We start from the raw sequence: 24,369 nt of genomic DNA on the forward strand, positions 1-24,369 counted from the left end.
TCTACTTTTTCTTTTATCATTCTTCTTCTCCTCTTCACGACAAAAAAACAGATCCCCCAAATCAAAAACCTTAATTATCAATCTTTAATCACTTAGTTTTAGAATGTTGTGAACTTGAGCCAGGCAAGGGATTGAGAATTGATGAAGCCGGAGAATCCTAAAGAGGTTTGGATCGTTGTGCTTTATGCACCTTGGTGCCCGTTATGTCAAGCAATGGAAGCTTTGTTGGTTGAATTGGCGGTTTAGGTGAGTGGTAGTAGCGTGAAGGTTGCCAAGTTTAGAGCTTATGAAGACCAAAAGGAGTTTTCTAAAAGGGAGTTGCAGCTTGGGAGCTTCCCACCGATACTTGTGTTCCCAAAGAACTCTTCAAGACCAATCAAGTATCCATCAGAGAAGAGAGATGTTGAAAGCTAGAATGACGTTGAAGAAAGAATTTGAAATTCTCTATTGAAAGTTTTTGACTTTTGTATAGTTGTGGTGTATATAAAACCTTATCCTTCTGTAAATGTTTTGGCTTTGTGATGATATGAGCAAGTTTTCAAACATCAGTCACTCTGATCTGGATTGATTCAATATTTCAATTTGAAATGCAAAAGAACGTAAAAGAAAAGGTTTCTCAAGATTATAAACTCAATTGTCAAAGATTCAAAACATGAAAAGCAAAGCAAAGTACAAGCTAGAGAGAACATGAAGGTGGTATGAATAATTATTTATTCAAGCAACGATGAAGGTGATTCTCACAGATTGCAGTCACTGATTGCAGACATCAATGCAGCTACAAAATAAACAAACAAAAAAGGACCAGTGAGATCAAGACACCGAACTATTGTGGTTTGGTCTAATATGTATCCCTAAGAAGCTAGAACAAACACAAAACAGAGAGATCATAAATTGTAAAGACAAAACAGAGAGATCATACTTGTCAATATCACAATTGCGAGGGTTGAGATGGCTCTTGAGAGAGTCCTTCTGCTTGATAGTATTCTTCCTACAAAATTAAATAACAGTAGTTAGGGTTTTTAGTTTTAAGGCTTTTCCTTCTGTTTTTTTTTTGTCGTGGCAGAGAAGAAGGGATGATTATATTTTTCCTTTTTTTTAATAAAAATTGGAAGAGATGTCAAACGACATAGTTTCATTAATTATGAATCAATTATTATAACGATGTCGTTTAGCTATTTAACAGACGTTTATGACTTTAAATGCTGACTATTTTGGATTTCTAATTTGGCCCGGTCAACAAAGTATGAGATTTAAGGTGGCCATTATTTAAAAATTCATGTATTATTTTGTTCAAATACAAGTTCAAGATTTTTTTGGCATTAATTTGAAAGTTCATGATTTTTTTAGCTGTTTTCTCGATGTAAAAAAATGGATGAATAGCCAAAGAAAGAAAATTCAATTCATTCATCATTCACTGTGCTAAAAAATACCAAGTGGCAGTAACTTTAACGATGGAATACAGTAAAGGTCACGAAATTATAATAGTTTTAATTATAGTATTATTTTAAAATTATTAAAAATTTGAAATCTAAAACTAAAATCAGGATAAAAATGTTTTATCACATACATTTCATGTAGTTTTCAAAAATGAAACGAAGAAATATACATTTTAGAATTTAAAATATAACCAGAGTAATTCTTAAAATTATCCCAAATTAATTACTATCCTACTCCTTTGAGTTTTCGACAAAGAAAATTGTAGTGTGATAATCTAATATCTTTATTTTATACATATATATATATATATATATATAGTGTTTTTGGTCGAAATGGAACTATACGACGGGGCAGCGTATGTTGACAGGTGGCTAACTAAAACAAATTTTTTTTTATTATTCAAAAAAAGGGATAAAAAGAGAGGCAAAAAATATAAATTCAAGTTACAAAGCTAACTAGTTCTTCCCCCCCCCACCCCCTCACTTCAGTTTCCCCAAATCACCGACTTTAGGGTTTTATCAGATTTGGGTTTTTGGCGAGAATTTTCCGGCGAAAATGGAGGAATCGATGTCGGACTCGACGTCGGACTCACCGAAAGCCACCAGCGAAGCCCTGAAGCGTGATTTAACCAAGAAATTGGCTGAGATTTTGGCGTACGGAAGAGAGATCGAAGCTTGCTGTGATGCTGACAGAAACTGTAGATTCTTGGAATCAATTGGTGATGCTATTAGACTCCTTCGTCTTCTGAGGGAAGTTGAATGGGAGATTACCGATCCTGATATCTCTTCCTCTTCTACATCTCCAAACTTGGAAGTTCCGATCGTAAGCAAACCGATAGCCAGAGCTTCTGGGCAGGTATAAAACTTCACCTTTTTCTTTGGTGATCTTGTATTTTTTGCAAACTGTTCTTGCTAGATTATGTATAGCTTTCCACGAATGCATATATTACTGATGTTGTGATCTTGTAGTACATCGAAAGGAAATAGGGTTATTGTTTGCATTTGTCACCATGGTTGTGTGCTTAATGCTTATGTACAGCAGGAATATATTAGATAGATACAAGATGAATGCTTTTTGTGTTATACAAATACAGCTGATATTGCAACATTACTACCCCTTTCTGTTTTACAGACATTTGATGAACGATATGTAGCAGAGTGGGTGAATCTTGAAGCCAATTGTCTGAAAAGCAATGCTGTACTCACTCACCATTTGGGGATAACGAGTGAGTTAGGCCATGACTTGTTTACGCAGATGGGTGCCAATAAAGATGAGCCGCTAGTAATATGTGGCGAAGTAGTCACAGACGGTTTCAAAAAGGGAATCAAGTCATTGCTTAAGCGGATTTACTCTTCTATCTCTTCAATTGAAGCTCAAATAGAAGCTGCAGTGATGTCTTCACACAACAGGGGGTTTGAGAATATGGCCACGGAGGAGCATCTTGCAGTGGAGCCTGTTGCAGAGGAGCATCTCGCAGTGGAGCCTGTTGTAGAGGAGCATCTCGCAGTGGAGCATCTCCCACAGCTACCTTGGGAAATGATAGAAGAAGTCTTTGCTCGGTTCCCAATCGAGTCTCTTCTCCGTTTCAGAACTACATGCAAAGTCTTCTACGACAAAACTTTTGAGGTGGAGTACATCTATAGACACCTCGACCTGTCTAAAGAAAGGTTCTTTCGATTTGACAACCGCTTGCATATTATTGATCCCGTGGCCATGTCTGACTGGGCTGGTGTGTTACCTCCCTACCATGAGCCTGCGGATTTCATACATTCTGCTGTACACTGCGATGGTTTGTTCCTGTTTCAACACCGTTACCTCTTTGAGCTAGCGCTTTGGAATCCGTTCTTGAGGCACATTTATTGGATTGATCCAATGGGAAACCTGACAAACGATGAAACTTATGGCATCGGATACTGTCCGGATAAACGCCGGTGTTACAAGATTGTAAGAATCTACGACGCAGTCTGTGAAGACCAAGTACAGGTCTTTGACACTAGCACCAAGAAGTGGACGATAGTGCATGCTTCTTCCCCTCGCGACTGGAGAATTTCTAGGGTACATCCCGGTTTATCAATCAACGGCAATATGTTTTGGCTTGCCCGTAGTAAAGCTCATCCGGTACCAACATTCATCCACTCTTTTGATTTCTCAGCCGACACATTTACCTTGGTATGCACATTGCCACTCATCTATGATACCCTACACACAAATGCACTTTCCGTCTACAATCACAACCGGCTGTCGCTCTTACATCAAAGCCGGAGCACGAGTGTCATCAACGTGTGGGTCACAACTCCACTAGCCGAGGAAGCTGTGACATGGAGTCTTTTCTTTACGGTGGCCAACCAGGATATACCTTGCATCCGTCCTTGTTACGACGTTGCGTACCCTGTCCACTTCCTTGACAGGAACAACACTCTCGTTCTGTTGTGCAGGGTACGTACGGAAGAGGTGGGCGAGGACAATGATGATGAGCTGAATAAGGGAAGTCCTCAAATCATCTTGTACAGATTTGGGAGGCATGGGATCCAAGAGCGTGCTAACGTTGCAGAAGCTGTTTTCTTCGAACATCACGTCTGTGGTTACCTCTACACGCCAAGTCTAGTGTGGCTTGACTGAGAAATCTGCACGTGAGAGACTCTCGAAAACTTTTGTCTTGTGTTTTGTCTACTCCCTTTCCTTCTAAGAACAAAGGTTTTGTTTTGGTTTACACGTGAGAGACTCTCGGAAAGGTTGAGCTTGTGTCTTTTTGGTGTCTTGAATCTTTTTTTTTTACTTGCGTGTGTATAGATTTGGATCAGGCTATTACATTGAGAAACTAAGACCAATGTGAATGGGTTCTCATTTGGCAACTTGTTGTTACGAATTGACAGTTTATAGTATTTTTGGTGTCTTGGATCTTTTTTTTCCTTCTGCCTTTTCTTGCTTTTGTATAGACTAGTATTCAGTACGGGGAAAAAAATTCTTTTTCTTTTTTCTATATAAAAAGTAAGAACATCTAATTTTATGTATCAATGTACTAACGTCATTTCATCTTCGAGTCTACGGTCTGTAAAAATAGGGAAATCAAAAGTAACAATGGAGCGAATAAATAATCCATCGTCCACATAGACCAATTAGGCCCAAAAATAAATTATTTGTAAGAATTTTTTGATGATAAATTATTTGGTTCAGACATATTTATGGTAAAATTATTGATGTCATGTAAAAAGAACTCAAGAAATCACCAATTTAATTTTTATAATCCTTCGGTTAAGATAGTTACCAACTTTGAAAAAAAAAGAAACTTGGTAATCATAAATCACCAAATAAATAATACCACAGTTTTCTACAATGAAGATCACTGCTTGTAGGTAATCCAATTTAAAGCTAGTTTGTATACAAATTTGAATTACGGTTATGAAAAAGACCTAAGAATGTAACTGTCGGGTTTACAAAATCAACACCTTTTCCATCAAGACATCTTTTCTTTTTTTCTGCCTCCCAAAAATAATAATTTGAGAACGTCATCAAACTTTCTATTCTTTGGAAGTTTATATCACCTTCTCATTCTGTATAAATTTAAACGTGGTTCCAAAATCAAATATTTTTTCCAAAAGATTTGTACTGCCGCTTCATTAATCATGTGCTTACTCATTTTTTTAGAATCATCACTAAAACATGCAAACAGTCTATTAGCTTCCAATAAAAAAAAGTCTATTAGCTTCCAATAAATTAGAAATTTTTGATTAACCTATTAACCTGTCTAAGGATAAGCCGTTAAACTGCAGTTTAATAGCCATTTCTTTATATAAAAAACGAATGTACTTGTTGTTACCTCATTTTTGCAAATGGTACTCTGATTTTCCATTTTTGAAGAATGAAGTTCTTAAACATCAGTATACTCAAGTGATCTTCAGTCTAAATCACACTAAAAGACCTAAAGGATATTAATAAGAGGAAAAATTGAAGAAAAGTCACAAATATGTATGTATATTTGTACGTACCCCGACAAACTGTGAAAAACGTTGGTGAAGAAGATAAGAAAGATGGAGAAGAAGAAGAAAGAGGAAAACCAAATAAAGAAAAATGAATTGATTGATATATATAAGATGAAATCGGTTGAAACCATGCCACGATTTGGAAGTTATAAATGACTAGTATTATCACCCTGTGCTATGCACGGGAAAACTTTTTTTTGCATTTAAAATTATTTTTAAAAAAAGTTGCAGCAGATTTATTTTATGTATTTTTTTTATCAAAACTGAACCTATTAGACATATTTTTCCTGGAACTGCATACCACTTAGAAATATCATATTTAATCCATTCAGGTTTATTTGTATTTGTTTTGTAATTAAGTTTCCTTTTTACTTAAAATTAATATAATAAAAACAATGAAACTAAACATGTATGTAAAATAGTTAACTTTTATATAATAGACCTACAAAAGTTTGTAAGATAGTCTAATACTCTTCTGTAAGAAACATAGATATGTAAATTGTCAAACCATGACAAACAAAATTGTAAATACCCAGAATCTTCATAGCTGTTGATTCTCTTTTCTCTCGGTAAAGTATTTATCACATCAATTATTTGTTAGTCATGGGATATGATTTCTTCAAAGCAACAAAAATCAAAACAAAGATTCTAGTAACATAGGAGAGAGAATCAGAGACTAACTAAGGATACCACTTATTTGGTTATGCTCTTGTTCTATGTTTGATGCAGAAAAGGCTCATTGTTTTGTTTTGTTTTTTTTTGTTTTTTGTTTCTTCTTCCCTCTCCATTTCTGTTTTTTGTTAATGCAGAAGCAAGGCAAGTAGTTTCATAATGTTTTGAAAAAGAACAGATTAATAAATATCCATTTTGTAGATAATAGTGTTGAAGTGCGTACCGTTACCTTAGTTTGTGCGAACCTTTGAGTTCTCATTCTTTTTATTGAAAAAATGTTTCGAAACAGAAGCATAAGTCATAACCAAGTGCCGTTTTCTCTGAAATGAACATTTAAAAGATATTAATTAAAAATCAGTTTCCTGAATCTGTATTGAAAATAATCATTTAAAAATTAAAATAAGAGTTATTGTAAGTTTGTGGAGTTTGTTTCTGAACAGAGTACTAAGAACTCGACATAAAGAGAATGAAGCTGCGAAGAAGAGAGTAAAATCTATGATAGAAAAAAAAAATCTATGATAGAAAACAGAAGAGGTTCACAGAAAAAAATAGAAGAATAAAATAAATAAGATTAAAAGGTAAACTAGATTCAGACCCGTCTTTAAAGGACGGGTATATTTTTTGTTTTAATTTAGTTCTCATTTTTGTGTTTTCTTTGTGATTATATTTTTATTTTTCTTTGTAATCATATTTGTGTATAATTTTTAATCAAAATATATTTTATTAAATAATAGCAATTTAAAATTTGATCCGGTATATTGTCGTTCGAACCCGCCAACCCGTGGATTTCAATTTTTTTGGTAAACAAATATGATCCACATAACCCCAAACAAATAATTTGTACCGGCATCCGCCGCATTTAATTTTGCGGATATCCGCAGATTATAATTTTTTAATTAATTATTTAATTTAGTTATTATATTTCTAATAAAAATATATATTTTAATAATTTTTTTTTTAATTACCATATTTTTAAAAAAGTGTTTACTTTTCTTTTTCTTTTTATCTTTTAAATACTTTTTGGGTCGGCAGATACCACAATCCAAAATCTACCAATCCGCACCCATCTGAGTAAAATACTCATAACCCGCATTCGCAAATTGATTTTTTCAAATAGTTGAGGCAAATTTATGATCCGTCCTTAAAAGGACAGATATATTTTTTTAAAAATATAATTTTTATAAAATTTAGGCTATAGTTAATTATAGCTCTGAATATCTAATTTTTCTCTAGGATTTGTGAATGTAGATCATAACTACTTATTCTCATAATACTCAACCATCTATGTTTATATCAAATATTGTAGTGAGTTATGTTACGTAAAAGTAATATCAACCACTTCCAGGGAGTTACATAAAAGTAATATGGTTTATATCAAATTTTATAAGTAGTTACGATAATATCAACCATGTTATTTTTATAAATACGAAAAGAAAGGCAATTACATAATGGTAACTGTTTTTTTAAATGGACCCAACTAATATCAAATGGTCACACTGCAAAATTAATAGAATAGATGGAAGACAAAACAGTTTATGATCGTGATTTTGTCTTGAACGTGTGGGTGATTATGTGAGAAAAATTAAAACTTTAAGTTTAAAAAAAAAGTCGGTACCAGAAATTTTTTTAAAGGGCATTATTTGTATTTTTTAAAAATAAATTCCATGTGTCAAAATTTTGTTGGATAAGTGACTTGTGATTTAGTACATAGGGATGTCATGACTGAACGTGATAGTGGTAATCAGAGAAATTTTAGGGATTTGAAAACTAAAAGATCGAATGAGTTTTTCTGTTAAGGCCAAATTTCGCTAACAATTGTTTTGTTAATTATCTGATTGGTTCATTTTAAGCATTATCTTGACATTAATTGGTATTTTTAAGCAAATTACATATGTTCCATTTTGATTAGTCAGATAGGTAAACATATTAAAAAGAGAAAAAGCATTTGAAATTCAGACAGTTAATTATGAACGTGGATATAGGATATTTTGATTAATTAAGTAGTTAGATATTTGGAATTGCAGAGAAATTGTGATCGATATGAAAGCTTTTTCAACTGCTTTTATTTTTGTTTTTATTTTTTTTAAATATATTCCATTTGTCAGGATTTCATTGGCAAGACGACTTGCGCTTTAGTATATAAAGGATTGGATCAGAGTATAAATGGAGAAACTAAGACCCAATTACTCCATTGCCTTGTAAGAACAAAGCTTTTGTTTGGGTTTACACGTGAGTATTTTTTTCCTTGGATAAAAATGGTGTTGGAATATATTGATAAATCTTTGTCAATATTAGAGTATATGAATAATTAAATATGGATGCTCATGTTACATGATAAGGTGCATATTCTAGAAGGTTATGGGTTGCTTACTCCTCAAGTATTTGTATCCATGTATATGTATATCCTCTTTATACATGGAATAAAGAACAACAATTTTTCCCGATCTGTTTTGTAATTCACATCATTATAGTAAATATTGTTACTCCATGATATCAAAAAGAAAAAAAATGTAATTCACATAATCATAGTAAATATTGTTACTCCATGATAGCAAAAGGAAAAAAAAAGGAAAATTGCCAATAGAAAACAAAAAAACAAGGGTGTTGTCCTTTTGGTATAAATCCTTTTTTTCCAATTTTTCTCTTTTTTATCTTTTGTATTTCTGAAAACTAATGAAATAAATAGTTTTATGAATCAAAAAAATATTAAAAATATAAACAATTAATAGAACACATATATACACAAGCTGGTATTTTTTTCTTCTTCAAAAAGTTTATAAACAAAAATTTGAAAATACGTTCTACTAAAGATAGAATGTGCCTTCTACGGAAAATGATATAGTAGAAAACGATTTCTAAAATAAACACGTTCATCTACTATTTTTAGAACGTACATTCTACTATTTACTAAATTTCTAAATAAGTGGAATGCACATTCTACTAATCCTAAAGCTATCTACTTTTCGTCCGGATGCATCTTCTATTTTTATTAAGTATTCTAAATTTTGCGGAATGTGTTTTCTAAAATGTACTCTTACGTCTACTAAAAGTAGAAAGCGTGTTCTGGATTTTTGTCAATCTTCTAAACTTTTAGAAGGCGCCTTCTACGGATAAGATTACCTGATTTTGCGAAAATTAATGAAAGTTTCAATTAAGAAATATTCTAAAAATCTCCTAAAAAATTCTAACTTCCTAAAACGTATTATTTTCGATTTTACTTGTCAAATATTTTTTAAAAAATGATTTTCCCTTGTCTTCTTCATTAATCTATGGTTTTCCATAGTTTTTCTTTTGATTTTTTCATAAACTCTTGTTCTATATGATACATGTCTATACAACATGTGGTGTTTTGAAATTAGGTGCAATTGTTTTTGTAAAGTTTTATTTTTATTTTATTAAAATTTACAAATTTATTTTTATTAAAACATTTTTAAAAGTTTTATTTTTATTAAAAATTTTGATAAAATTAAAAAGGTTACAAACATTTTAAACTTTTCATAAAAATAAAAATTTGTAAAATTTTTTTAATAAAGTTAGTTTAAATTTTTTACTAAAATTTTTTTAAAAAAATTATTTTTATTTTTATAAAGTTTAAATTTTTTATTTAATTAAAGTTTTATTAAAATGTTTTAAACTTTTTATAAAAATAAAACTTTGTAAAATGTTTTTAATAACTTTATTTAACGTTTTTATTAAAAAAAATTTTATTTTTACAAATTTTATTTTGATTAAAAAAAATTAAAACTTTTATTTTATTTTCCCTTTTTAAAAACTTTTTAATTAATTTTTTTAAAATTCTTTTAGTTTAATGTGTTTAATAAAAACTTTAGACAAACTTTATAAAATTTGTAAACTTCATAAAAATAAAAATAAAACTTTACAAAAAGTTTTTAATAAAAAGTTCAAACAAACTTTATAGAAATACATTTTAAATTTTTTTTTATATTTATTAAAAATTTTGATAAAATTAAAAAGTTTACATACATTTTAAACTCTTTGTAAACTGTTTTTTATTAGGTTGATTTAACGTTTTTATTAAAAAAATGTAATTATTTTTATTTTTATTAAGTTTTACAAAGTTTATTTTTATTAAAAATTAAAAGATTTATTTTTATTTTCCCTTTTAAACGTTTTTAATTATTATTATTTTAAATTATATTAGTTTAATGTGTTTAATTAGATTAATCAAAGGTTAGTTTTGAGATTATAAAAGAAATTATACTAAATGGACAACTAAATGATGGTTTTATATTATAGGGACAACAATGCTGAATTTTTGTTCCGTTTTGGCAATTTTCCCAAAAAAGGAGTGTTGATTACAAGAACAATCATTTAAAGGAATATTTTGGGATAGCATGCGAGAACCAAACACTCTTATGTGCACTTTACGTTTTAGTTCTCCAAAATGCTCCATAACCAGGAGCGGAGCCAATCAATGAGAAGTGGGATCAATTGACCCCACTTGTTTTTTTAAAAAATATTTGTATTTCTTTTAAATAAAAGTGGATGGACCCCAATGAAAAACTAAATTTGACCCCACTAATAAATATGACTCCACAAAAATAATTAAAACATTAAAATTTGATGACAAAATTATATAACTAATATATTTATATTATTTATTTGTTAAACCTTGGATTTGTATTAAATTTTATCTCAATTTTTACTATTGTGAAAAACCATGAAAGAAATGGTAATTATATTATGCCCAAATATGTTTTTACCTTACACTTAGTTACATACTGTTTTACGCCCAAATTATATTAGACCCAATTAATATGGTAATCTATATAGAAAAATTAAAGGGAAAATTGCCAATAGAGAACAAAAAAACAAGGGTGTTGTCCATTTGGTATAAATCCTTTTTTGTCTAATTTTTCTCCTTTTTACCCTTTGTATTTCTGAAAACTAATGAAATAAATACTTTTGTGAATCAAAAAAAAATTAAAAATATAAAGAATTAATAAAACACTTATATACACATGCTGGTATTTTTATTTTTTTCAAAAAGTTGATAAATAAAAATTTGAAAATACGTTCTACTAAAGGTAGAATGTGCCTTCTACGAAAAATGGTATAGTAGAAAGCGATTTCTAAAATAAACACGTTCATCTACTATTTTTAGAACGTACATTCTACTATTTACTAATTTTCTAAGAAAGTAGAATGCGCATTCTACTAATCCTAAAGCTATCTACTTTTCGTCCGGAAGCATTTTCTACTTTTATTAAGTATTCTAAATTTCGCGGAATGTGTTTTCTAAAATGCACTCTTCCGTCTACTAAAAGTAGAAAGCGTGTTCTAGATTTTTGTCAATGTTCTAAACTTTTAGAAGGCGCCTTCTACGGATAAGATACCTGATTTTTGCGAAAATTAATGAAAAATTCAGTTAAGGAAATATTCTAAAAATCTCCTAAAAATATTCTAACTTCCTAAAACGTGTTATTTTCGATTTTACTTGTCAAAAACTTTTAAAAAATGATTATACCTTGTCTTCTTCATTAATCTATGAGTTTTCCATAGTTTTTCTTTTGATTTTTTTTCACAAACTCTTATTCTCTATGATACATATCTATACAACATGTGGTGTTTTGAAATTAGGTGCAATTTTTTGTAAAGTTTAATTTTTATTTTATAAAGTTTACAAATTTTATTTTTATTAAAGTTTTATTAAAAAAAATTTTAAAATTTTTATTTTTATTAAAAAGTTCGATAAAATTCAAAAGGTTACAAACATTTTAAATTTTTTATAAAAATAAAACTTTGTAAATTTTTCTTTATAAAGTTAGTTTAAAGCTTTTATTAAAAAAAATTAGTAAAGTTTTATTTTTATTTTTATAAAGTTTAAATTTTTTATTTAATTAAAGTTTTATTAAAAACATTTTAAACTTTTTATAAAAATAAAACTTTGTAAAATGTTTTTAATAAGTTTATTTAATGTTTTATTAAAAAATTGTAAATTATTTTTATTTTTACAAAGTTTACTTTTATTAAAAAAAATAAAAGTTTTATTTTATTTTCCCTTTTTAAAATGTTTTTAATTAAATTTTTTAAAATTCTTTTAGCTTATTGTGTTTAATAAAAACTTTAAACAAAATTTATAAATATTTTAAACTTTATAAAAATAAAAATAAAACTTTACAAAAAGTTTTTAATAAAAGTTTAAACAAACTTTAGAAAAATACATTTTAATTTTTTTTTAATTAAAAATTTTGATAAAATTAAAAAGTTTACAAACATTTTAAACTTCTTATAAAAAATAAAACTTTGTAAACTGTTTTTTATTAAAAAATTGTAAATTATTTATATTATTATTTTATTAAGTTTTAAAAAGTTTATTTTTATTAAAAATTAATTTTCTTTTAATTTTCCATTTTTAAACGTTTTTAGTTATTATTATTTTAAATTATATTAGTTTAATGTGTTTAATTAGATTAATCAAGGGTTAGTTTTGGGATTATGAAAAAAATTATACTAAAAGGACAACTAAATGATGGTTTTATACTATAGGGACAACCATGCTGAATTTTTGTTCCGTTTTGGCAATTTTCCCAAAATTAAAAGCAAACTAATAAACAAACTCCTCTTCTTTGACAAATGATTATTTTGGATACATGTTTTGGATTATTTTCAATTTGAGCTTCTTTTTATATCTTAAACTTTGGTGTTTTGATTATTTTTTTATCAAACTAAAGATGATTATGATAAAAATATTTAGGGTTCATGTTTATAATCTGGATATTTTTAACCGCTAGTTTCATATTAGAAATGGGCTAGTTTTTTGTTAATTAGATAAATAATGACCAATTTATCTAGATGATTTTGTTGTAAAAATATTTTGTAATATCTCCATAATCAAAGAAACAAGATAAAATACAAATATTTAACTTGAGAACTTGTCAATCCCATGGTCATAATTTGAAGACTCATAAAAAGTACATCAAAGCGGTTTAAGAATTCTTAGTTTTATCAATATAATAATTGGTTGGAAAAGTATTTTTCTATATTTTTATCAAAACAAATATTTTTTTTAAAGGGAGTGTTGATTCACATCAGTATAGTAAATATTGTTACTCCATGATAGCAAAAGGAAAAAAAAAGGAGTGTTGATAACAAGAACACTCATTTAAAGGAATATTTTTGGGTAGCGTGCGAGAACCAAACACCCTTATGTGCACCTTACGATTTGGTTCTCCAAAATGCTCCATAACTTTCCTTGAAATGAATACCGACTTGTGGTTTTCACCTTCACCCTTCTATCCTCCAAGTCACTATCTCAGTTATTTTGTGTCACCTTTTCCAAAGTTTGTAGTTTGGTTTTCCTGTAAACAGGTAAAAGATCTGCGCTTTTGCGCAGATGATAACGTTGAAGGAAAAAAAATTAAATTTACAATAATTTTCGTTCATAATTTCATTGGACATTATATACAATCTACAATATATTATGTTTAGTTAAGCATATAGTAGGTGTATGAAGACTATGAATTAGTCACTAATCATTGAGTCAGATTCCATTAACTCTAACTAAACTGAATCAAGATGCATACTTTCTAAACCTCTCTACATATGCATACTTTCTAAATCTCTCTACATCATACCACGACTCAAGGCAGACTCAAAGATTTTTCTATAATTATAAAAAACTATTAGTAAACTTATCAAGCAAGCCCATATATATATATATATATAATGATAATCAAGCCTATAAGCTGCTAAAGATGAAGGCACAATTTGTAAAAGTCATAATGATAATCAAGCCTATAAGCTGCTAAAGATGAAGGCACAATTTGTAAAAGTCATATATATAATGATAATCAAGCCTATATATAATGATAATCAAGCCTATAAGCTGTTAAAGATGAAGGCACAATTTATAATCGTGGGGATCTGCCGACCAAAATCAACCGAATAATCCAACGAATTCCGCAACAGCCACGTATTCTTACCTTTTAAAATAATCTGGATGACCAAATGAAGATCAAACCAGGGTTTTACCATATTAGATTTTTGTTTTCTCTCAAGCGCCAGTAGACGATCATTGGCACCTGTACACAAGTTTTTGATCTACCCCATCAATCTACACTAAAGATCACCACCATCTTAACCTCAATCCATCATCCATCTCATCATCTTTCAAGGAGACACTACCATCCTTGTTCTAATCCGCAAATCACAAACCAAATTACCCTCAAAGATCAGTCAAAAGGATTCAAAACCAGCAGGGGTTTCATCAAGTGATATCAGAGCAGATTGCGGGCTTCTGATTAGGGTTTGTTCTCGATTTCTTATTTGTTTTGGGAACCTATTTTCGATCAAAAACTCTGTGTATTCTTCTCTATCTATCTGTGAATCTGCAAGAGGGCCAACCAGTTGGAAAAAAAAAGATCAAAGTATCTAAAGGCTGAAGAGAAATCCAGCCAGACTGAAGAGAAATTCAGTCTCTGGTTGTAAAGCCTCTTGCAAACTAATTTTTTTAAAACTGCCTATCTATTCTTCTCTTTGGGGTAGTGATTCAACTTCAAAAGGCTTGAACTTTGTTTGCTATTGAACTGCTGGATTCACAGGCTGATATACTTGAGAGAACACTTGAAACACTTGAGAGGAACACTAAGTGAGGCTTCGGCTATATCTCTTGTTTACTTACTTTTCTTGTTGAGTTTCTTAACAGGTGATACACTAAAAATGAATCCTTGCTACTGCCAAGTTAATAGTTGCAATTGTAGTATTTGAGATTCAAATCCAGAGGACCAATCTACACTCTAGTTCTATAAGTTCCGAAATCAAGCTAAGAAGAAGATAATGATTTGGTTTGAAAAGTGACGTAGAGAGCAACTAAAAAGCACAATCGATGAATTCAAGTTAAAAGGAGTTAATCTAGGATGAATGCAAGTGATCTCAATCACGACTGAGCAGCTATTCAGGTTCGATGCAGTTCTATCTAGAACTCGGAGAACAAGCTAGAACAACACATTGTCGTGTAGTTGATCCTTTCACCGACCATACCCAACTCCTAAGATGTCGCTTGGTCTGAGATCTGATGGTGAACCTTAATGACTAACTCCGATTTGTTCACAATGCACCTTAACATCTACTTTCGTGTGGCTAAGGATGCAGTGCTCATTCATACAAGATCTAGCAACCTAATACACTTTTGATGCACATATTTACTTAGGATCAAACGCTGGATGATCAGTTTAACGCAGGCATGAAACAATGAATGAATGAAGATTTACTAAATGATAACCTATCTATGCTCAGTCGCGAATACACTCTATCACCCTAGATCAACAGTCGACTACTCAATCATGATGCAATAAAGAACAACAGATGAAACTGAAATACTCATGATCAGATTAAGAAGAATAAAACTAGGGTTCAGGTTGTTCTTCGAATGGAAGAGGTGAGCCGTCGCCCTTACAAAAAGCTTGAATCCCAAAGTATGAAACTTGTCTTGCAAAAACTAGCGTAAAAAATAATAGAATGATAGATGGCATTTTTATATGGAGGCGCCAAGTAGAAGAAAAGAGATTAGGGCAACATGGCTTTAATCCCGAAATAGGAGTTTCCATATTCGTCGGAAACAATCTTCGGATCACTCCGTCTGCTTGTTCCGCTTGAGAGGGAACAGTCTCGGGACTGTTCCGCTTGAGTGTTCTCCGCAGGATTGCTCCAAAAAGACATCTTTTCTTCATGCACTTTCTATTCTCTCTTCTACTAATTTCAGACCCGTAAAAGGTCAAAAAGGACTAGACTGACACGAATTAGTGACTTGAAGCAAATGAAAACATATATACAATGATGTGAAAACACCATATATCAAATCCCCCATGACCAGACTACCTGTGTGTTCAAATACTTGTTTGAGTTGAATCCATGTGTCCTTTGATCGATACTCCCAAGGTAAAGCTTGCACTTTTATTTGATGTTAAGAAATGAGGTTAGTAGATGGGAATATCAGATGAGATTTGCTAAGTTGTTGACTAGATGAGTTTGGTTGCTAAGCTAGGATAAGGCATAATGAACTTCTGTGATTAGGATGTTTAGACATGAATCGCAAACTCATAGAGTGATGACTTCAATATTTTGAATCTTTGAGTTCCTGCTGTTTTCAAACCTTTTCCAAAGACTACTGTTTTTGCTTGAGGACAAGCAAATGAGTAAGTCTGGGGGAGTTGATATACCATGGATTTTACCCGTTTTTAACTATAGTATACTAGTATTTTATTATATATTTAATCCGTTTTCTAGCGTGTTAGGTATGTTTTCAGGTTTAGGAGCATTTTGTGAGAAAGTGATGTTTTGGAGCATTTTGGAGTACAAGAGATGATATACCCGAGTTGACCATTCAAGACCAAGTCGGAAGTCAACATTGCGATTATAATCGATCGATACTCATCCAGAGTTGTCAATCGATGTAGCTGAGAAGATCCGCGTACTAGAAGATTATAATCGATCGATACACGTCCAGTGTTGTCGATCGATATCGAAGACGAAATGGTTTAGCCGACTACTTCACCAAGACTTCACCAAATTACGAGATTGCCCCTGACGAGTTTTTAACCTAATGGAAATGCTTAAATATTCATGTTAAGTGTTTTTGACGGCAACCTTCGAAAGAAGCAAGCTTTTGACAACCCTCAAGAGAAAAGCAGAGAGTGTGAGAGAGACTAGAGTTTTATTTGTTTTGAGAGATTGGAGAGATTTCTCATCTCCTTTTGTATTTCTACTTTATTCTATCTATGCAATTCTTTCATCTATCTATTGTTATGAATTGCTTAACTATGTCTGAGTAGTCTACTTGTTAGATCTAGGGTTCAAATAGGTTTGTGGGATTAGCCCCAAACTATAACTGTTAAGTTGTGGTACTCATCAAATGGATTGCACCCTATGCTTGTTTTAGATTAGCTAACTAGAATATAGATCACTAGGATCTTTGATTATCTTGAATTATCCATTTGAACTTGTCTGTCTCCCGTTGAGAAGAGCGACAGCTCCTCCTTGAGATCTTGTGTTCATATTCGGCTCGCGCCTAGGCAGATCTAGAAGCCGTCGATCGATATCCCGACAGGTGAATCGATCGGCGCTGCGAAAGGTGTATCGCTCCATATCTCAAAAGGATATCGATCGATTCTTTTTCTGCGCCAACATTATGATAGTTCAGGCCAGAGATCTAGATTATTTAACCAGTGATACTTCACTTGAGTTAAGCGGCTGAGATCTATAATACCATGCAAGCAACTTATTAAAGCATTTATAGAGATTATAATCTCCATTCCTGAATAGAAACCCTATGTCTAGCACTCTTTATCACATTTAAACAACTTATCATATTGTTAGTTAGAGCAACTACCTTGCTCATTTTAGAAATTGTTACTTTTATTTCCATCATATAAACCAACCTTGCCTAGGATTAATTAGTAGATTTTATTTAATTGGTTCCCTAACTCCTCGTGATTCGATCCCTAAGTATTACAGCTGTACCTCTTATTTGAGAGAGTAAGCTCTACTAGGTAATTTGAGCACTATCAGTTCACAATGCACCTTGACATCTACTTTCGTGTGGCTAAGAATGCAGTGCTCATTCATACAAGATCTAGCAACCTAATACACTTTTGATGCACATATTTACTTAGGATCAAACGCTAGATGATCAGTTTAACGCATGCATGAAACAATGAATGAATGAAAATTTACTAAATGATAACCTATCTATGCTCAGTCGCGAATACACTCTATCACCCTAGATCAACAGTCGACTACTCAATCATGATGCAGTAATGAACAACAGATGAAACTGAAATACTCATGATCAGAATAAGAAGAATAAAACTAGGGTTCAGGTTGTTCTTCGAATGGAAGAGGTGAGCCGTCGCCCTTACAAAAAGCTCGAATCCCAAAGTATGAAACTTGTCTTGCAAAAACTAGCGTAAGAAAATAACAGAATGATATATGGCGTTTTTATATGGAGGCGCCAAGCAGAACAAAAGAGATTATGGCAACAGGGCTTTAATCCCGAAATAAGAGTTTCCATATTCGTCGGGAACAATCTTCGGATCATACCGTCTGCTTGTTCCGCTTGAGAGGGAACAGTCTCAGGACTGTTCCGCTTGAGTGTTCTCCGCAGGATTACTCCAAAAAGACATATTTTCTTCATGCACCTTCTCTTCTCTCTTCTACTAATTCCATACCTGTAAAAGGTCAAAAAGGACTAGACTGACACGAATTAGTGACTTGAAGCAAATGAAACATATATACAATGATGTGGAACACCATATATCAACAGGAAGACATGTCTGGAGGAAGCAATGACAGAAGGAGACGTCCTGATAGGGAATTAGATTTTAACCACTTCAACTCTACAACAAAAGCAGCCTTGGAAAGAAGAGAAAAATCTATGAAAAAATGAGATTATTATGCTATTGATGAGTCTGGTTATGAGCAGGAAATCATACAGTCTTGGAGGACACTGGAAAGGATTAATAGAAAAAGCAAACATCATGATCAATCCAGTTCTTCCACAAAGAGCTTGCTGAAAGAAAAACATAATTCTTTGAGAATAGAAAAATCGGTTTCTGATAATTCTGTGCAGGAAAAGGCACGACCAGGGAGACAAGATAAACCAATTAGGAGGAGCAGAGAACGTCCTAGACATGCCAGAGAAGACACGTGAGCTTACTATGGTCGTAATCCCATAAAGAAGTCTCAGAAACATCAAGCAGCACTAGATTATTTGGACAACCAACAGTTTCAAGATGATTTCAAAAGGATTGCACAACAAGTACTGCAAGATTTTCCAACAGAGTAGCAAAGAAGACCATCTCCACGTCCCTTTTCAAAGATTGATGGTCCAAGGAGTTGTAGCAAAAAAGAGCATGCTATCCAAGAGCTGAAAACAGAGGCATCTTAGGTAATAAAAGAAACTGAGACAGAACATGAGTTTTCTCTTTTCTCTTCTCAGTCTGAACTTGATATCAGTAATACTTTTGATGAACTAACCTTTGTTGAACCGGTGCAACCGAGTAGTATTGTTTCAGTGTCTCAGATCTCAGAAGAACACTCACCAGAAACAGATCATAAGAGTCTAGCACAAGGTGAAGTGATGGAGCAGCTGAGCAACTTGGAACCAGAAACAATTCCTGCACCTTTGTCACCTGACTCACAAGAGCACTGTAAGAGACTTAATATCATCAGTTATGTGCTTGATTTGTTTGTTAAAGTCAGTTCCAGTGACATAAAATGTTTTGGTCTTGAAAAAGTAAAAGAATTTTGTGTTTCAAATTCTGTTTTCGATAACATGATTAATTCTTTTAAAGTACTTGGTCCTGACAAACTCTCTGATCAAAAACGTTTTCAATCTATTAAGGCACTCAATCCTGGTCTTATTTTGAGTTTTGATCAGTTTATGGAGCATAAAAAAAAAGTCTTGATCACCCTGAAAACAGAATTGAACTTGTTTTGCAGCAATCTGATTTCTTTTTCAGAAAATCTTGTGATTCTATTGCTTGCTTTAAAGATAATGGCTTTGATCTGAACTTTTCTAGTCATGAACTGATCACTGGTGGGTTGTTTGCATCTGATTATGCTTTGAACACGCCTAGAAAGTTCCAGAAACAAAAATCACTTGGGGCTGAAACCGAGTTTGCTCATGATTCTGTCTTGAAACCTGTTTATAGTGATTCTGAACTTAACATTCTGGTTTATAACACATTATTTGATAAACATGTTAAGCTTTGGTTAAGTGATTCTCAGTTTGAAATTATTCTTTTGCGTTCTGAATCTGAGAAACGTGTGTCTGTTTTGATATTGTTCTTTCGAAACTATGCTATCACATGCCTTGAGACCATTCTGGTGTACAACACTTACTTTGATAAGCATCATGATGGTCTGAAACATGGGCTTCATGTTATAGGGAAAGAAAGTTTGGTTTTTGACCTGAACAAGAACATGTCTTGCACTAATAAGTCTGGATATCTAGTCTTTGTTTTGAATGTCCAGGAACAACAGGTTCAATCTCAAAGGAGTGTAAGGGACGAGAGAAGACACCATGCTTATCTATGAGATACATATTTGAGGACAAATCTTTTTGAAGAAGGAGGGGATGATGCAACCCTGATCAGCTATTCAACCTTGGACAAGCTGAAACCAGCTGAAGAGACTAAGAACGAGCTAAGTGACATTAACTTGGAGCTGGATGAGCTAAGTTATACTGAAGGTGGAGCTGATTTAGCTGCTGGACGAAATAGGCTTCTTTGAACCAAAGAAAAGTTCATAAAAAGTTCAATATGGGTATGTTTCTTGCCAAATTCGACCAGCCCATTCCTCAGTCCATTTCAATCCTTTCTCATCAAGAAATATCAAAGAAAGAAGTCCTGATCGTGCATGGAAAAGAGAGATTCAAAGATGAACTCAATTCTGGTTAAAAGTCAAGTCTTGCCTAGTTTTTACACAAGTCTTTGTTTCTAGTTTCTATGTTTCTTATTTTCTGCACAATCATTATTGTTTTCTACAGATTGTAAACTATAAATGAATAAAATCATTCACCTTTTTTTTAATCAAAAAACTCTTTAAATTTGTGAATCATTTGTTCAGTTTTTGAACATTGTTTGGCTAGGAGTTGATTCTCTGCAAGGCTTTGGCCTCTGATCTTAGTTTGTGGGCATAATACTCACGATCATTGGCACCTACACACAAGTGTTTGATCTACCCCATCGATGTACACTGAAGATCACCACCATCTCAACCTCAATCCATCATCCATCTCATCATCTTTCAAGGAGACACTACCATCCTTGTTCCAATCTGGAAATCACGAACCAAATCACCCTCAAAGATCAGTCAAAGGGATTCAAAACCAGCAAGGGTTTCATCGACGAGTGTTTAGGCAGATTGCCAAGATTACGGGTTTTGAGAAGATTTGTGTGCAAGTGTTAGAGGATGTTCTACACTGTGCATCGTGATTGGGGGAGAGTAGCTCGACATGTTTTTTGGGTAGATTAAGAATTGTTAGTCCAGTTGGACGTTGTGTAATTCGATTAGACAAATCGAGTGAGATTGTCTAAGTGATTGTTAGTAATAAAGCTTAATATTTGAAAAATCACTTTGTTCGCCACCTATTGATATCCTATCAATCTTTCAAAAACGAGAAGAAGAAGTAGAAGATAAGAAAGTAATTAGGTCTACAGATGGATATTTATCTTTTATTTATTTAGAATTTTTTTTTTTATTTTTTTTAAGAAATCTAAATACAAGAAATAAAATATAATTTAGATTTATTTGAGGGCATAATGGTATTTAAAAAAAATTAAAGTCCTAGTGTGAAAAAAGAAAATGTAGATAAAATTATAGAGAGACAAATCCAAATTGAAAATATCTATTTTTTTTTCCAATTTTCTCCCAAACGTGATTCCTTGTTCAATTGGTATTTGCCTTTTTCTTTTATTTGTATTGCCTTTTTTTTTTTAAGTGTCGGCATAATCTAGTGTATATATAGATGCGAAGGGAATTTGGGTTTAGTGAGAAAAAAAAAAGAAAATTATTTGGTGACACTACAATGGCAGAGGTTAGATGTCGTATCTCAGACGAAGATATCGTAGAAGGTTATCTGAGGCCAAAGGCGAACGGGGCAGCAACAGCAAACCCGAGATACATCGTAGACAACATGGAGGAGGATGTGTACAAACGAGAGCCGTGGCTGCTTCCGCAACCAACAGATCCGATCCTAAACCCTAACGAGTGGTTGTACTTGGGGAAACGGGATTGGAAATATCTGTCGGCAGAAGGAGTTGATTGTGAGGGATCGTGGATGCCCGTCGAAGGTCGTAGCCGGATCATGTCTGAGGATTCGGGTGAATTAATTGGGGGAAGCATGAGATTCAGATATTGCTTCAGGAACAAGAACGATAAATCAACTCCTATGGACTGGAGCAATTGGTTCATGCGAGAGTATCGTCTCTGTGACAAATTCGGCAACCCCATCAAAACACGTCATGTTCTCTGCAAGATTACTTGTTACCCCCACCTTTGACTTTGACTTTGTTGTTGTTGTTGTTAAGTATTCTCTATTTTGACCCAGTTTGGTCTCTAGCATATTTGTTTTTTTTTTTTCCTTCTTGTACTACTTTCACATTTAATGAATCTCTTTTCTTAATCTCTATAAATCGATTTCTTTCTGTCCTTGCTAAAGTTTTTGTTTTGTTTCTTTTGTCATATATATATCATCAACTTGATCAGAGCTAGGGGTGTCAAGTGTGAATAATAGTGTGATTTGGATTGCCTCTCTATCTCACGGTTGATGTTAGTGATTACCACTAAATTCATGAAAATCTTCGTTTTCCATTGGTGTTGACTTCCAGGCACCACCAGACAACAACTTATGATAGGAAAAGAAGTTGGACTATGCCTAGACATTCTCAGATTGCTAGGACGATGTTGCATCACCAGTCACTATAGATTGATGGAAAATCGTTTTGCCATTGGTGTGGGTGGCTGATGTGATTTAGAGCAACAGAAGAATAAATCAACTATGCATCTTTTACTGGAGTTATATTATTTTTGTTACACATTCATAATGTTGATCCTCTAGTTCTTGTTCACTTTTTGCAAAACTTGATTCTAAATGTTGTTGCGTCTTTTAATCTTTCTAAGATTATTTCTATCTGCTGAAACTGCCAAATGTACCCAGCTCCAACTTTGCACGGTTAGGGATGGTGGTCTTTTTTGAACCCAGTAGAAGATCTCCTTATTCACGACCTCTTTTATGTGGCACATCTCGTTTTGAAAATTCTGCTGCCATGAAGAGTGCTCCGAGGCAGGGGAATCAAGTTGCCTGTCTAGGCCCCAAACAACAACTTATGATAGGAAATTTCACATTTGGAACACTATCTTCTCTCTCTGCGTTTGATCAACAGCCATATCTTCTTCTGTATCGAGTTCACCTAAGTCCACTCTCAGAGGCAAACGTCTGGACTTCTCCTCAACAACACCTGAACCTCGGTGTTTCTCCTTTGATAACAGACTGAAGAGCCCATGTTTGGCCCACAAGGAACCAGATTCTCCTAGCCTTACATTCAGACAAGATAACTTATCCACGGAACCTAGGTGTTTCTCCTTTGACAGTAGACTAAAGGAACCTCGTTCTAATGCTCGGAAACTCAACCCAACAGTAGATTCTCAGGGCTTCTCCTTTGACAGTAGACTGAAGGAACCTGGTTCTGCTGCTAGGAAACTTAATCAAGAAGCCCCAACAGTAGATTCTTCTCAGTGCTTCTCCTTTGACAATAGACTGACGCAACCTGGTTCTTCTGCTAGGAAACTCAACCAAGAAAGCTCAGCAATCGATTCACGGTGTTTCTCCTTCGACAATAGGCTGAAAGATCAGTCTCTTTACGAGGAAGAGGACAATGATTCATTTGTTCGCCGTTGCCAGTCCACTCTTAACCAACGTTCCGCCTTCAACAACCGAATATCTCCACCAGAAGTAAGTCTCACTCTCTCTTATCATTACATCATTAGAGTTAACAAAGTGTGTTAACGTTTACTCACTTTTTGATGCAACAGTACATACACAATGGGTCAAACACTGCAAGCCTTGCAGAACACATGGGAACTAAGATATCAGATCACATATTCATGACACCAAACAAGCTATCAGAGGAAATGATAAAGTGTGGATCAGCTATATACTCCAAGCTCGCTGATCCTCCATCGATAGACCACAGTTTCTCATCCCCAAGCTTCAGAAATAACTCCTCTTTTGATGATCAGCTCGAGTTCAGCGGACCTTATAGCTCAATGATTGAAGTGTCACACATTCATAAAAACCATAGGAGAGGACGTGACCTTGACTTGATGAACCGAAACTTCAGGTCAGCCTAGCAGCTCTATTAGTGTCCATCAAAATCATGTTTCTTCCACTGAACACGAAACTATATTCATTTATAGATAAGAAAAAAGAGTTTTGAGTAATTTTCACTACTTCCTTTCTATCAATTTTATTAGAGAAAAAAACCAAAATAACACCAAACCAAGTTTTTGTCACAAAAATAGCAGCACAAGGAGAAAAATGACAAAAATAAGTTTTATTGAAGGGTAAATATGCATTTATAATCTTTGGTTAATTATTCTAAGACTTAGGGTTTAGAGTTAAGGGTGAGTTTTTAGAAATGTATCCAAATATTTAAAAATAAAAAATAAATATTAAAATTTTCAAAACAAAAATGTGCTATTTTGGTCATTTTATTTTTTGAGTGCTATTTTTTTGTGACTAAAACTTAAAAAGGTG

At 32.8% G+C, this 24,369-nt stretch overlaps 2 protein-coding genes across 2 annotated transcripts; both read left to right on the plus strand.

Moving 5' to 3' along the window:
• Positions 1 to 1,905: 1,905 nt before the first annotated feature.
• On the plus strand, positions 1,906 to 4,344 carry LOC108832118 (putative F-box protein At3g22650). Its single transcript, XM_018605618.2, has 2 exons — positions 1,906 to 2,292; positions 2,569 to 4,344. The coding sequence occupies exons 1-2, from the start codon at positions 1,993 to 1,995 to the stop codon at positions 4,054 to 4,056; spliced, it is 1,788 nt and encodes a 595-aa protein (XP_018461120.2). The 5' UTR covers positions 1,906 to 1,992; the 3' UTR covers positions 4,057 to 4,344.
• Positions 4,345 to 21,639: 17,295 nt separating this feature from the next.
• LOC108850350 (uncharacterized) lies at positions 21,640 to 24,248 on the plus strand. The gene is made up of 3 exons (XM_057008240.1): positions 21,640 to 22,096; positions 22,997 to 23,565; positions 23,646 to 24,248. The coding sequence occupies exons 1-3, from the start codon at positions 21,640 to 21,642 to the stop codon at positions 23,961 to 23,963; spliced, it is 1,344 nt and encodes a 447-aa protein (XP_056864220.1). The 3' UTR covers positions 23,964 to 24,248.
• Positions 24,249 to 24,369: the final 121 nt, after the last annotated feature.

This window comes from Raphanus sativus, chromosome 4 (genome assembly GCF_000801105.2).
Source record: "Raphanus sativus cultivar WK10039 chromosome 4, ASM80110v3, whole genome shotgun sequence".
NCBI lineage: Eukaryota > Viridiplantae > Streptophyta > Magnoliopsida > Brassicales > Brassicaceae > Raphanus > Raphanus sativus.